General features: G+C 37.3%; 1 protein-coding gene across 2 annotated transcripts in view; it reads right to left on the bottom strand.

Annotated features, from left to right (window-relative positions):
- Positions 1-1,144: 1,144 nt before the first annotated feature.
- LOC127839153 (citron Rho-interacting kinase-like) overlaps positions 1,145-15,474 on the bottom strand; it is a 111,988-nt gene continuing 97,658 nt past the window's right edge. For both annotated transcript variants that reach the window (XM_052367365.1, XM_052367376.1), the window contains 9 exons: positions 14,847-14,927; positions 13,880-14,021; positions 11,024-11,256; positions 9,862-9,970; positions 9,370-9,501; positions 6,921-7,001; positions 5,071-5,152; positions 3,908-4,078; positions 1,145-3,151 (listed from right to left, as the gene is read on the bottom strand). In XM_052367365.1, the coding sequence (XP_052223325.1) occupies positions 2,962-3,151; positions 3,908-4,078; positions 5,071-5,152; positions 6,921-7,001; positions 9,370-9,501; positions 9,862-9,970; positions 11,024-11,256; positions 13,880-14,021; positions 14,847-14,927 (1,221 nt within the window). In that variant the 3' untranslated portion in view covers positions 1,145-2,961. The remainder of the gene's footprint in view (positions 3,152-3,907; positions 4,079-5,070; positions 5,153-6,920; positions 7,002-9,369; positions 9,502-9,861; positions 9,971-11,023; positions 11,257-13,879; positions 14,022-14,846; positions 14,928-15,474) is intronic.

Below are 15,474 nucleotides of genomic sequence, written 5' to 3'. Positions count from 1 at the left end.
TTTTTTGCCTAATCATCGTGAAACTTAGTCAATACATGTTTTATTGATTTCTTGGACAAGTTGGAAAATGGCTCAGATCGGTGAAACACACTTTTTAGCTCACCTGATTGCTTAGGTGAGGTTTTAGGATTGGTCTTTGTCCGCTGTCCGTCCATCCACATTTGGTTTGTAAACACTCTAGCATTTACATTTCTCAAGCATTCTTTATCAAAGTTGCTGAAAGATCTCAGTCAAGTTTGATGATTAGCAAAATCAAAAATTAATGCCATAATAATTGCTCTTAGATTGTCCAAATTTTCATTATATTATACATAATCCTTGTAAGCAAAGTTTGATGTTTGGTAAGAGGGTTCAACTCAAAATATAGGTCACCATTTCAAATCTCACAAAAACACTCCCTACGCCAGAGTTTTGGTTCAATAATGATGAAACTTGACCAGGATATTTGTCTGGTCAATATCTAGGTCAAGTTTGACATTAGGTAAAGATTGAATGAACCGACTCCTCTCAGGTGAGCGAACTAGGGCCATCTTGGCCCTCTTGTTTCATTTGCTGAAGGTGAATACACCATTTGCACTACTAATGGCACATATTATAGATTATTATTGGGTCCGAGAAGTCACATTACCAATCATATTGTTTCTCTTGTTTTTTATTTAGAACATAACAACATCAAAGTATTGATTTTAAAGCAAATTGTCGTTTCAGAAATTTATTATTTTCTTCTATTTTCATTTACTTCATATTTCTTGACTTTAATGCAGCATAAGGATATGAATTATCCTTGCATCAACTTTTAAAAGTATACAGAGTTTCACCTAAGTACCTTCAGTATATTTTTAGTTCATTATGTTGCTATTGCACTTTTTTGTAAGTCTTATTAAGAAAGAGTGGTGGGAACTTTCCCGTTACTCATTTTATACATCCATTATTAAGCAAAAGGACCTAAAACTTTGAAAAACACACACATTTACACTGTTTAAGATGTTATAACTTATTGCAGGATCAATATTTACAGACAGACAAACAGACCGCCTGTAGTCCCCTTTAACTTAAAATACCAGTAGGGGAATTGAAAAGGCAAATTTAGAAAATTGATATTATTTAAATATCTTTCACACACAAAAACAAACAAACAATGTAATACTATTTCATCTTTAATCATTAATGTTTCTAAGCAATTGGTGAAGTACTGTTTTTATGGCTGCTTTAAACATTCAAAAGCTGGCTATTAACTTTGGAACCTTGTACTTGAGAAAATGTATTTTACGACAGGAAGACACCACGTTAGTCAACTCTAAGCTAAGATATAAATTAAGGACAAAATAAACATCACATTAAAACACAAATATTTACATAAACTTTACATGGCAAATTCTAACTTACAGTATTTAAGAATTTAAAACATCTTAAATGGAGAATAGTACATTATAATTGAATACAATCATTGAACACATGTATTTAAATATTGGAGCATACAAATTTACAACTAAAACAACCCACAGTTGACATCTGCCTAAAACAACATTAATGGACAAAACTTAACACAAGTAGTTATTTTGTATTGCAATGTAACAAAATGCCCCTTCAAAACCTTGCAACTGGTTTGTTTACAATCCATGATGGGTCATCAATCATTTTGACGATCTTTTTGAAGCCTTACAACAACACAACATAAATCATATCAATTTGTATACACCATCTAGCATTCAGTATACACCATCTAGCATTCAAGCAATAAAAAGGCATTTGAAAATAGGTGCAAATAAAATGTTTTGTAAAAAAAAATTGGAAGAAAATCATCAAACATTTACGATATGAACTTTAAAGTAAACTTTCCAATAACAATTTTCAAGGTCCCTGACAATATCTATTAAGATATATAGAACCTGCAGAAAAGGCTTCAGATGCAGCTTTTTTTCTCCAGATAAATGGGTAAACTGGTCAATATACTAATTCACTCAAAATCACGTAGTATGTTGTTGAAAAGAACATGGGAACCATAGCTAATCAGAAATGAAGCTATCAAGCATGCAAGAACAACACATGCCTTTATAGTATCGTAAAGAAAAAATAAATAATTAAAATCAGACTTACAGGACGTCAGTTTTTATAAAGGAAAAACATTGTTTTCACTAAGCACTATTCTTTTTGTTATAAATACATTTAAATGTTCATGTTTTAAGATTCTTGGTGTGAAAAAAGAATTTAAAATTAACATGTAAAAAATGTAGTGTAATCGCTTTATTCAAGAGGCATAAGACCATATCACTAGAAGAGAAGCAATACAATGTATATCATTAGTCTGATTAGATTGAGGCTTTATGGCATTTTGATCTGAGCTCGCTTCATGCAAGTTGTTCATGTAGATAAGAAATCACACGCCAAAATGTAACGTTTTACAAAGAAGAGCTTTATATGCCGTAAAGTTTCCTACTTCTAAAAGGTCACACCCTGCAGCTTATAGCTTTCTATTAGCCTGGTTCTGTGAAACTGAGCATTATGCATGTGCCTAATGAGCCATCTCAGATTGGGACGACACTTCTCGCTTCTATGGAATCTTTTGTTTAAATGAAGTCTCATCTCAGCAAATATCCAGTTTAAGCAGATAGTGTCGTCTGTAATTAGCCTGCACAGGCTAATTCGGGTCTACACTTTATGCACATGTATGAAGCCCATTTTCTACAACAACACAGCTCATATGAGTCGCGTTCTGAGAAAACTGGGCATAATGCATGTGCGTAAAGTGTCGTCTCAGATTAGCCTGTGCAGTTCGCACAGGCTAATCAGGGACGACACTTTCCGCTTTTATGGTATTTTAAGTTTCAAATTAGTCCCTTCTTACTGAAAATCATGCTAAGGCGGAAAGTGTCGTCCCTGGTTAGCCTGTGCGGACACTTTACGGACTTTTACGGACACTTTACGCACATGCATTATGCCAAGTTTTTACAACAACACAGCTCATATGTCAGTCTGTTGGCTGCTGTGACTGGACACAGTGGATGTTGATGATACACTGCTGTTGCTGTCTATGGAGGTCAGGGAGAGGCGTTGGCAAGCTCGCCCAGATGACTTGTATTTGTTCACCTTGTACGCATGGGGCTTGGACGGACTTTGGGTGAGCTTGTCTCCCTTTGTCGTAGAACGGCCACTGGATTGCAAAAGAGATTAAAAATATGGGCCAACGAGCAAGTATCAAACACTTGTATTCAAACTTTACAAACAGATTAAACAAACACAAAAGCACGGCAATTGATTGCTAACTCTGCAAAAAATAGTGAAATACCAGTTTAAATAAATTAACATTTGAAATTTAAAACCCTCTACACTATATGTCAGTCATATGGTAAAGTTAACATAAAATATACCGGAATTAACATTTATTTCAAAATCATGTCTGTTTAACAAAACATGAGGTGATACATACAATTTAAGGTAAACTTAAGGGTAGATAAAAATAAGTATCTGTTCTTCATAAAAACATTAAACACTCACTCAATACACTTGTCACAGTTGTCTTTGCATTGCTCAATAATATACTGATCTTTCAAGACTAAGCAAATATTTTCTATTGACCATATCATTAAGCACACTCTGCAATCTTACCAAGGTCTATTCTCCTTGCCATCTTACCCAGGTCAATTCTCCTTGCCTGCGTACCCAGGTCTATTCTCCTTGCACACACACTTTTTACTCAGGTCTATTCTCCTTACCCATGTCTATTCTCCTTTCCTCAACACTTCTTTCCCAGGTCTATTCTCTCTGTCTACAAACTTCTTACCTTCTCCTTTCCTACACACTTCTACCCAGGTCTATTCTCCTTGCATACATGATCTTACCCTGGTCTATTCTCCTTGCCTACAAACTTCTTACCCACTTATATTCTATTTGTCTACACACTTCTTACCCAGGTCTATTCTCCTTGCCTAAAGCAGGCTCGTAGCTGGTGCGGTCCTTGCCCTTAATAGACAGGAGCTGGGTGGAGACCCCGCTACTTGACGCCACAAACACTGTGCCAGGCTCCAGGGCTGCCCCCAGGTAACGTGGCGCTGTCAGGTCCAGTGATGTCTGCTTGCCTCTGGGGACACAGTGGAACATTGTCAATACAAATGAGATGCACTCGGGGGGAAAACATGGCTTAATGCATGAGCATAGTGTTGTCCGAGATCTGCACAGATTAGTCTGCACACGCTTATCAGGGACAACACTTTCGGTGTAAACTGACTTTTTGCAAAAAAGAGACTTCCTTTTAACAAAAAATACCATAAAAGCGTAAAGTGTTGTCCCTGATTAGCCTGTGCGGACTGCACAGGCTAAGCTGGGACAACACTTTACGCACATGCATTAAACCCCCTTTTTACAGAGCAACGCTCAATAGTATAAAGTTCCAGTGTTGAGGTATACACATTGTGAAAGGAAGGTTGTTAGTATAAACAAGAGCACCGCGTAACAGGTGCCAACGCACGGCTGCGGGTGCAGTTTTGAATAAATGAAAGCTTGTTTTTTTTTGAGGTCACAGTGACCTTGACCTTTGACCTAGTGACCCAAAAATGGGTGTGGCGTGTAGGACTCATACAGGTGCATCCACATATGAAGTTTCAAAGTTGTAGGTGGTAGCACTCTGATTTGAGAGCCAATGTAAAGGTTTTATCACAGCGTACGCCAGACGACGAGCTGGCTATGACAATACCTCGGGTTTTCTCCGAAAACAGCCGAGCTAAAAAACAGGTATTTGTTTTACCCAGAAAATGTTACAATGAGCAATATAACAGAATCGAAATAAAAGAAATTAATTTAAACTGATCTGTATTGAATATTACATATATACAAATTTAAATGTAGAATACATTCGCAAAGCATTTTGCAAAATATCTTTTTTAATCAATGTCTCTCGCATTATAGTTAGGAAAACTGTCACACTTATTATGCAGTGAAGCCGCAATACAGATGGAGTATAGCATTTGTCTAGGTGGAAAGTAGCATCCATCCAGCCAGGTGCAGTGTAGCCCCAAACTTTAAGCCTCTTACCAGGCAAAGTAAACCATCCATGCAGGACGATTGCAGCCCTACCTGATCTCCTGCTTACTGGCAGGGACTGTGATGGCCTGCACGCTGGTGAAGTAGGTCACATACAGGAATGGCTCCTTGTAAGCTACAAACAGACATACATGCAGGTAGCAGTAAATTCACACAGTCTGATAAACATATAAAAACTAAAATAATGTATATGAGCCTTGCTCTGGGAAAACGCAGCCTTATTAGAGCTGCAACGATTCACCAACAGCTTGATTCGATTTCGATTTCAGACACTCTGATACCCATTTTTTCGATTTGATTCATCTTCAAACCTAGTTTTATCATATATTCACTCTTCTGCCTCAAAATAAACATTTCTGTTCAAAAGTGTCGCATACCTAGATACTTTGGGCATTTGTCAAATTGTGTATTTGTTTGATATATTTTGGTTGGTTCAATAGTGTTTTAAAAACTGTTGAAAGTGTGTAAAATTAACATTTGTAAGGAATATTTTGCAAGAAACTGCCAATTGTCTTTCAAACTATGTCAACATTGCAATAAAAGACATAAGAATAGCAAATTAGGACTCAATTTTAATAAAACAAATCTTCTGACTAGAAGATTGTGTTGAATACACAATAATATAAAATTAAATAAATAATCATAAGACCATCTGGAATCAGTGGAGTGATAGAACTATCACTATTATACTTATATCCAAAACCGCTACAAGCATGTCTACCATTTAGCCGTGACAGCATCACCTGCTACCTGTAGGACAAAGCACATTCTCTAATAAATGTAACAAATTCACAACAGAAACAGAACTACTTTTCTGGCTGGCGACTTGAGTAGTTGCACTTGTGCTACCTCCCTCTTTGTCTTGCCAAATCAACTTTATGTTTGCATCCGTGAAGCACAGTTTACACTTTGCTTTATCAGGAGGGCTACCATCCCGAAACCCAAAATACTGCCACACTTTTTATTTTAGCTTCTTAGGCGCATCTGATAATTTCAATTTGTTGGCCACAACTTGTTCAGCCATTTTGACGCTTTTTCCGAAAGTAGACCGTAACGCGCTTATTGATTGGATGACTAAAGTAATAAGCAGCCAATCGCGCGCGTCACAATTATAGGTAAAGATAAAACCTACACCTTCCCGTATCAAATAGTCAGAATACAGCGAGCTTTACGTATTTATGTATATATATATAAATGTGTATATGTTAAAGAATCGAATCGAATTTGGTAGGTTTGATATCGTAATCAAATCGACGCATTTCGAACCGATTTTCGATGCATCGGATCGAATCGTTGCAGCTCTAGGCCTTATGCATGTGCGTAAAGTGTCGTCCCAGATTAGCCTGTGCAGTCAGCACAGGCTAATTAGGGATGACCTTTTTTTACGCGTAATTGAATTGTTGCTAAGAACAGGCTTCCTTGAAATGAAAAATATCATTAATGCGGAAAGTGTCGTCCCTGATCTGTGCAGACTGCACAGGCTAATCTGGGAAGACACTTTAAGCACATGCATTTTTATTCAGCCCTGTTTTCCCAGAAAGAGGCTTATATATAATTCAAACATACATAGATATATAGCCCAAGACTCCACATCTGGCCAGTTGCCATGAGGGTCCACATTATACATGTGCGTAGTAATGTCCCATATTAGCCTGTGCAATCTGCACTGGCTACTAAGGGCCAACACTTTTTGCCTAAACTGGATGATTTTTGCAAAGAAGAGACTTCCTTTTAACAAAAAATACAATTCAAGCGGAAAGTGTCCTCTATTAGCAGACAACCTACCATGTGACAGAGGCAGAAACCTACCAAGTGACAGGGGCAGAAAACCTACCATGTGACAGGGGCAGACAACCTGCCAAGGGACAGGGCAGACAACCTACCAAGTGACAGGGGCAGACAACTCCACTTGAGGTCAGCTGGCCGGCTCCTTCTGCCCTTGTTATCAACGTATACCCCAAACTCTGAAAGAGAGTAAACATACAGACATCTAGAGCATGTACAAACCAGGCCACAAATAGGCAAGCCAGAAAAAAATCAGGGGTGTCACTAGGATTTTAAAACAGTCCTTGGACTCCTTGCTTGGAAAAAGTAGGAGTCCAAAAGAAAAAAATAGGAGTCCCATGGAATATTGCACATTTCTTCAAATTTTCAGCAAAACGCAAATTAAATAAAGAATGAATATACAATTAATACATCATATAACTGTTTGTTTTATTATTAAAAACCCATATTACACAATTCCTTACTTGAATGTCCAGTTTTAACTCTTCACTTGTTTAATACCCCTCATTACACCTTGCCCATCATAATTAATCAGAAACAACTCACATTTGGCTGTTTGGGGGGAAATATAAACAAACACACCTTAGTGTTAATGTCGTGTCATTGGTGTATTAAACTGAGCTTAATTAATATATTTAACCTTTAACCTGCTATGTATGTAATAACTAATAAGCCTCATTACTGTTGAAATAATTTCTATAATAGAGGCTGAAATGGGTGGTCGAGTTAAACACGCTCCATCTAAATTATTATAAAACATAAGTAAATAAAGCCTATATTTTTCTTATTTATCATTGATTGTATATTATGATGGTACTTTTAAAATTTTGAGTTTTTTATACTGAACAGGTTATAAACTTTAAATTGTGATTAATCCAATAATGTTCAGTATCTTGATACTTCCTTGTACATTTTAAGCAATTTACAATTGAATCAAATATTATGATACAATTATTTGTTTTTTATTTATAAAAAAAACCTTTTAGAATCTCATCTAACAGCAGTGATTCCAAATCCGACCAGCAAATTAGCCCCATGTTTATTGCCAGTGCCAGGAAAATGTTTATTTCAGCAGAGATAAGATTCCCTCTTCCCATTTTCTCATTCTTGAGTGTTGTTTTATTGGGCCATTTAACCTTGCAGAAGCTTAGTTAAATATCACTTGGCACTAGACAATTAATCAAGGCATCACCTATGAACAATTTCAAGAAGTCTAATGGCTCCTGACTGACCATTTCAATGTTCAACTTTGCATGACCTGCAAATGGGGCAACTAATGTCACAGACCCTCTATTGACCAGCCATTATAAACATCTAATTGAAAACTTTGGAATCTGGCAACTTGATACAAAGCAATGTTTGATTGAGTAATACACAGTGATGCAAAAAGGCGCGTCCTGGGGACTCTCAATTGGTTTCAGATAAGCGTCAATTTTATGCATACAAATACGCTTAATTAAGCGTTTCTGAGAGCCCTGAAAATCATACAATTTTTATGCCTCAGTCACAAATAATCTGGTCACCAGCGGATGTGTATGAACACCAGGCACCGGGAAGACCGGCCATGTCCGAGCAGTACACCGTCCGATGAGTGACACAGTTTAATACCTAAGTCACAAATAGTGACTGATCACCGTCCGATCAGCGGACGACGTTTTTTCCCAATCATCAGGCTGGTGCCCAACCACTGATTGCATGGTCATCAGGTAATTTTGTAGCATCAGGCGTTATCTGGAGTATTTTTTAAGTCTTTCTTAAAATTTTACCAGACATCAGCTCGGGAAGGAATCGAGTTGAGATCGAAAGTAGATCAGACAATCAACACACTGCTATAGCCCGACATCAGATTCGTTGAACTTGTATCATGACAAGCTCTGTCCAGCGTCCGCATCAGTTATCGTGCAGAGGCACTACGGCCATCAGACAGTCACGGGCCTATGTATATGTCCCTGGGAAATACCTTGGTTTTTGCTGATACAAGTACAATGTATATGATGTCGGGCAATTGCCGGGCCTTTATCTGCCAATCTTTTTTAGACCTAAATCTGATTCTTTGGACTGACGTAGAGTAAAGTTTTTAGTGAGACATAAAATTAAACCGGATGCCACCCTATGCTAAAAAATGACCCAGTGTACGTGCGATTCTTGTAGTCAGCTGACATGACGGTGATCTGTCTCTATTTGTGACTGAGGTATTTGCAACAGCTTTGTTAAAAAGCTGAAATTCCCATTTGAAAAATCTACATATTTTTGCCAAATGAGACCTTACAATTCCCTATTTAAAGGTTTCCAAAAAACAAAATTAAAAAACAACAGCATATGGTTCATCTCTCATTCAACACTATATGATGAACACTGGTAAATATAATATTGAAAATACGTTTTTCTAATTTCAAAGTAATTTTTAGCAAAAAAAACAACCAAAACAATAATTTCCAAATTTAAGTACAACCAACGCGATTTTTCCTAATTAAAAGGGACCCAGACCCATTCCCAAAATGTTAAAAAAAAACAACACACTGGCACTGAAATGTGAACTTCAGTTACCATGGAAACACAGCAGGAACTCCAGTGGGAGGCCGTCAGGCGAGACTCGCACGATGGCAAGAGGGTAACTGTGGTGGTTGGCGGCCCCAAATGCAGCAAACGCCAGAGAAGTGTCCTTTTTGTCAACAAACTCTGAAACCACAGGTTCCAATACTGTTAACAATTAACCCTTTTAATAACACTAAGAAGCAAAGTGAAAATGGCTATGTGCAAACAGCATCAAACCAGAACAGCAAGCGGGAACTTGCAGTCTGTTCAGGTTTTATGGTGTTTGCTGCTCATCTGTATCTAAGGGTTGGAAATGAAGCCTTTAAAACTTGAATTCAGTAACAAAGGTCTTTAATTATATATAACTTTCTAAGAGACTACAAACACGTCAGGTTTCAGTTTGGTCGATAATTTTTCCCCCCAACATGGAAGGCCAGGCCCTTTCCCCAAATCAAGTAAAAAAGCCCTTAATATATCACTGCTGAATGTGGTGTGAGTGCCCACCTGTGAGGGATGGGTGCTCCAGAGCTATCTTGTAGAACCTGTCTGTCCCCACCACAGCAAACCCGTCCACCAGACATACACAGCTACACGGCTCGTCCACACTCAGCTCCTGTCACCCACATCAACATAAGAGTTGTAAACTCAGGCCTTTGTTTGGCATATCTACGGGTCAGTTTAAAGGACCCAATCCCAAATCGATATTGTAAAAGAAATTCCCAATTTGAAAACTTTTTTTTTAAATAAGTGTCTAATGTCATGATAATTTAATGTTAATTTTATTTCAATTCCATGTAACAAAGTATATAACTATAATAAAGATGATTTTGTTATTCTTATTTGAATTATTTATAATAATTTAAATAAGAAGAACAAAATTGTATTTATTATATTATAAAGAATTATATTAAATAAGTTTATCCCAAATCAGTGAAGTTAACACACCAAAAAATTCCCAATCTCAAAATTCCATTTTTTCCTGAAACTACCAAAACAACATTACAAATTAACTTCCATATAAAACATGTTAAAAGGAAACAATTTTTCAAAACAATGAACTTGACCTAAATGGCCTCAAATGTAATCCAAATCTAGGTCTGCATGTAGGCCACCTCTACATACACACCAAATTTTAATGAATAAACCTCCACCCAAACTCAAGTTACTAAGGGGAAACTTTTTTTTTCTATTTTTAATACTAGTGATCTTGACCAAATGATCCCAAATACAATCTGGAAGCAAGGTTTTAGTACAAGTCATATATATATACACAGCTTCAGAGCAATCACTTTGTCCAAACTTAATTTACTGAGCAGAAACCTTTTTTTAAAGTACATTGACTAAACTGGCCCCAAATAGACTCCCAAGCTAGGTCTCCATGCAAGATGACTACATGCAAAGTTTCATTAAGATTGGTCAATTGAAACTAATGTTATCAACAGCAACAGCACCTGTTGGATGCCAACCACATGCACGCCCTACTCCAATCTGATAACCAGAATATCCAACATGTTAAAAAAATGTATTAAAAAACAGCATAATTAATTTCCAAGAATCTTCTACCAGATTTCCTTGATTATTTAATGGGAAAATTTACCTTAGATATTCATAAAAAAGTCAATGCCCCTTATAGCCAAGTAAGTACAGTGTCTGCCCATGTGCTTACCTTTCTCACACAGAACTGTCGCAGGTCAGGGTTGTACTTCATGACAAGGACTTTCTCAGTGAGTCCCACTATGAGGTAGATAGCATCCCCAGACATGCCGATGTCAAACACAGTACAGCCCACAATGTTGTCAAGCACAGTGTGATGTACAGGCAGCGTCTCCTCACCATTGGATTGCCCCAGTCGCAGTTGAATCAACTTCTTGTCTATTGTCAGTAACTTCCTCTCTTTGCCTGTCAACAAGAAATTTCATGGAAACGATGAAAGCAGTCATGGAAGAGAATGTTGCAAGGATGAAGAGGTCTAAAAAAGAATCTATTATAGTCATAATCATGTGGAAAAAAAAATGTCAAAGAGAACGAGATTTTTTTAAGGATTTTCAAAATGTCGCTAGACTTTATTTCTGCTTTGAAAATGTTATGTTCATTTTTGGTCAGACATCTGACATGACATCGAAGACGTGTTAATTTTCCACTGGTGCTTGAAGTGGTTACAGGGATATCAAGAGATTAGTCACAGACAATCCAGTCTCTTACTGTATTTTGTCAGAGTAAAAATATGATCTTTATAAGTTTTATAAACCAGCTTCAGTACTCTTTAGTTATGTCAGGATGCTGATTTCAGTTCTCAATAATTTCTATTATAGGAGCCACACATTTTTGAGTTTAATGAAGAAATGAAATAATTGTCATATTTATCATTATAGCCTTCCATCAAAATACTGGATTTCATCAACCTAGCTTAAGTATTATTCGAGTTGTTGCAGAATGCACAAGTAAGTTTTCACTTTTTTCTGTAACCCTTCTGTAACCCTTGAACGCCAATTATGCCTGACATGTAAACAACACTGAAATAACGACATATTCCCATTATTGCCCTCTATCCACAGACTGAGTATATCACTCTGGCTGAAGTCCTTTTTGAGTTATAACATGATCCAAACTGACTTACACACTGACAGACTGACACACAGAAAGACCAGGGATTAACCTTTAGTCCCCTCAGATACAACAGGGATTTATTTTTCTTTAAAAAGCACCTAAAAAAACTTTCCTAATAGCAGACAAGAGTTCCGCGGTCGGAGATGACCGCATTGAAGCCGGATTTTTGATTTAAATGACAGGAAAGTACCTTTCGTGTTTTTGTCAATGCAATACTTAAATTACTGAAATATTGTTCAAAGGTCAAAATGAAATGTAAGTACTTTTCAAGGCATGAGCAAACCTTGTGTTATGTTTTGAATGCATATAAAAATTTTAACATTTTAACATTGAAGGTCACAGTGACCTTGACCTTCAAATGAATGACATTGAAATGAGCAGTGGTGATCTTCTAGTACTGGCCAACCTTTATGTCAAGTTTGAAGACTCTAGGTACAAGCATACCAAAGTTATAACATGGAATAAGAACTTTAACATTTTTACCTACCAAAGTTATAAGAACTTTAACATTTTTACATTCAAGGTCACAGTGACCTTGACCTTAGAATGAATGACCTTGAAATGACCAGTGGTCATCTAAGTGTGCTTGCAAACCTTCATGTCAAGTTTGAAGACTCTATGTCCAAGCATACCAAAGTTATAACAATTTTAACATTTTAACATTTAAGGTCACAGTGACCTTGACCTTCAAATGAATGACATTGAAATGACCAGTGGTCATCTTCTAGTACTGGCCAATCTTTATTTCAAGTTTGAAGACTCTAGGTACAAGCATACCAAAGTTTTAACATGAAATAAGAACTTTAACATTTTTACATTCAAGGTCACAGTGACCTTGACCTTCAAATGAATGACCTTGAAATGTCCAGTGGTTACTTACTAGTTCTGGCCAACCTTCATGTCAAGTTTCAAGACTCTAGGTCCAAGCATACCAAAGTTATAACAACTTTAACATTTTTACATTCAAGGTCACAGTGACCTTGACCTTCAAATGAATGACCTTGAAATGTCCAGTGGTTACTAACTAGTTATGGCCAACCTTCATGTCAAGTTTCAAGACTCTAGGTCCAAGCATACCAAAGTTATAACAACTTTAACATTTTTATATTGAAGGTCACAGTGACCTTCACCTTCAAATGAATGACCTTGAAATGACCAGTGGTCATCTGTTAATCCTGGCCAACCTTCATGTCAAGTTTGAAGACTCTAGGTCCAAGCATACCAAAGTTATACCATGAAATAAGAACTTTAACATTTTTACATTCAAGGTCACAGTGACCTTGACCTTCAAATGAATGACCTTGAAATGACCAGTGGTTACTAACTAGTTATGGCCAACCTTCATGTCAAGTTTCAAGACTCTAGGTCCAAGCATACCAAAGTTATAACAACTTTAACATTTTTTATATTGAAGGTCACAGTGACCTTGACCTTCAAATGAATGACCTTGAAATGACCAGTGGTCATCTGTTAATCCTGGCCAACCTTCATGTCAAGTTTGAAGACTCTAGGTCCAAGCATACCAAAGTTATACCATGAAATAAGAACTTTAACATTTTCGAGCACGCCGCCCGCCCCCCCCGCCCGCCCCCCCGCCCCCCCCGCCCCCCCGCCCGCCCAACAACATCAATCTATAAGCCGAGATTTTTTCGAAAAAAATCCGGCTAAAAAACTACATAAGTCCAAATTTCTGCCTAAAAAATTCCCCAAAAGGCAATAAAATTGTGTAAACTTTGTTCCAAAAGTGAGTTTTTCCTTTCTGCTATCAGGACTATATCAGACTAAGTTACTGAGTTTTCCCTACTTGCCATCAGGACTATATCACACTGAGTTTTCCCTACTTGCCATCAGGACTATATCACACTGAGTTTTCCCTACCTGCCATCAGGACTATATCACACTGAGTTTTCCCTACCTGCTATCAGGACTATGAGGCTGAGTTCCGGTACAAACTTGAGGTCGTGGACACTGTCAAAGGTGTTAAGCTTGGTCAGGACGGGGGGCTCTCTCGTCACGTTCACCGCAAACAGACCCTCGTCTGCACCCACCAGGGTCAGCTACAAGACAATACCGCAGAGATATAGAATTGTAATTAGGTTTAAATTAAAACATGACCAGTATACATGTGTCAACTCAAACTAATTTCCCACATTGCACAGTATGTTTGTTTGTAAAAACATTTGAAACCAGTGGCGAACCCCGTGTCCTATCCCTCAAATATTTATGAGATACACAAATTCAATAAATTTGTTTGGAACAAAGAAAATTCTCTCTTAAGGCAATGTCAAATGATATTAAAGGTGTGCAATCTAAACAACAACTTTGAAGTAGCTTAATGAGCTGTGCTCTTGAAAAACAGGAATGAATGCATGTGTGGAAAGTGTCCTCCCAGATTAGCATGTGCAGTCTGCAGGGACGACACTTTCTGTTGCTGTGGATTTTTTTGTTTGAATGAAGTTTCTTATAAACAAAACTCCAGTCTAGGCAGAAAGTGGTGTGCCTGATTAGCCGGTACGGACTGCAAAGGCTAATCTGGGACGACATTTTACAGACATGCTCTGTTTTAACATATATATTTAAGTACTTGAGTAATAAAATTAGGCTGTAAAAATTATGATAAACAAATTCGTTTTTCATTTTACTTTTAACAAAATCATAATTTGTACCTAATTGCTTTCCCTCTATAAGCATTAACAACTGTCACACATAAAATAATAACATAAATAACCAAATAGCGTTTCAGAATACTGTCAATAAAAATGTAAACAGCATCTGTTGCTGTTAAACAACATTTTTAATAATACTTCAACAAGTAATTGAATGTATTAAGCCCTGTTTTCCCAGAGGGCATCTCCAATAAACAAAGCAGTACAATGTCTCACCTGTTTGCTGAGCAGCAGGGAACAGTTGAGCTCCAGCCTCTGGTCTCCAGTAAGGTCCAGCAGGCACATGGACTCCAGCTTCTACACATACCACACACTTTGTTTACAATTGAGATATGTTATACAAAAGTGGGTTTTATGCCATGTGTGGCTAGTAGCGCTCTTGACAAGACTATGTGAATATTTATTGTTTATCAATAGTAATATTGGATCGCATTATCAAAATGGGTCATATGCGGGATAATGCCGTATGCAGCAAGTGTATCTCCAGACCAGCCTTCTTTTTTTGCGCAGTCTGGTCAGGAGATATGCTGTCTGTAATAAAGTCTTATAAGCAAAGAGTAACTCCTGACCATACTGTGCAAACTTTTATTGTTAACAAATAGTAGAATTAAACTCCCTCAAGCCGAACTGGGTCTTATGCCATGTGTGGCAAGCCTAGCTCCAGACCAGCCTGCGCATTTGCACAAGTCTGGTCAGGAGCTACACCGTCCGTAATCACTTAGCACACGGTTTTGTGGTCTTATTAGCGGACAGGGTGGATACTGCCCAGACAAACATATTTTCAACCTTTAGAAAAATCTTCCTTTATTTTTTTCAATTTAATAGGACAGTGTTGTCCCTTATT

Source organism: Dreissena polymorpha, chromosome 1, assembly GCF_020536995.1.
Source record: "Dreissena polymorpha isolate Duluth1 chromosome 1, UMN_Dpol_1.0, whole genome shotgun sequence".
In the NCBI taxonomy this organism is placed as follows: domain Eukaryota; kingdom Metazoa; phylum Mollusca; class Bivalvia; order Myida; family Dreissenidae; genus Dreissena; species Dreissena polymorpha.
The sequence above is the reverse complement of the archived record's forward strand: the minus strand, read 5'-3'. Positions and strand labels throughout refer to the sequence as shown.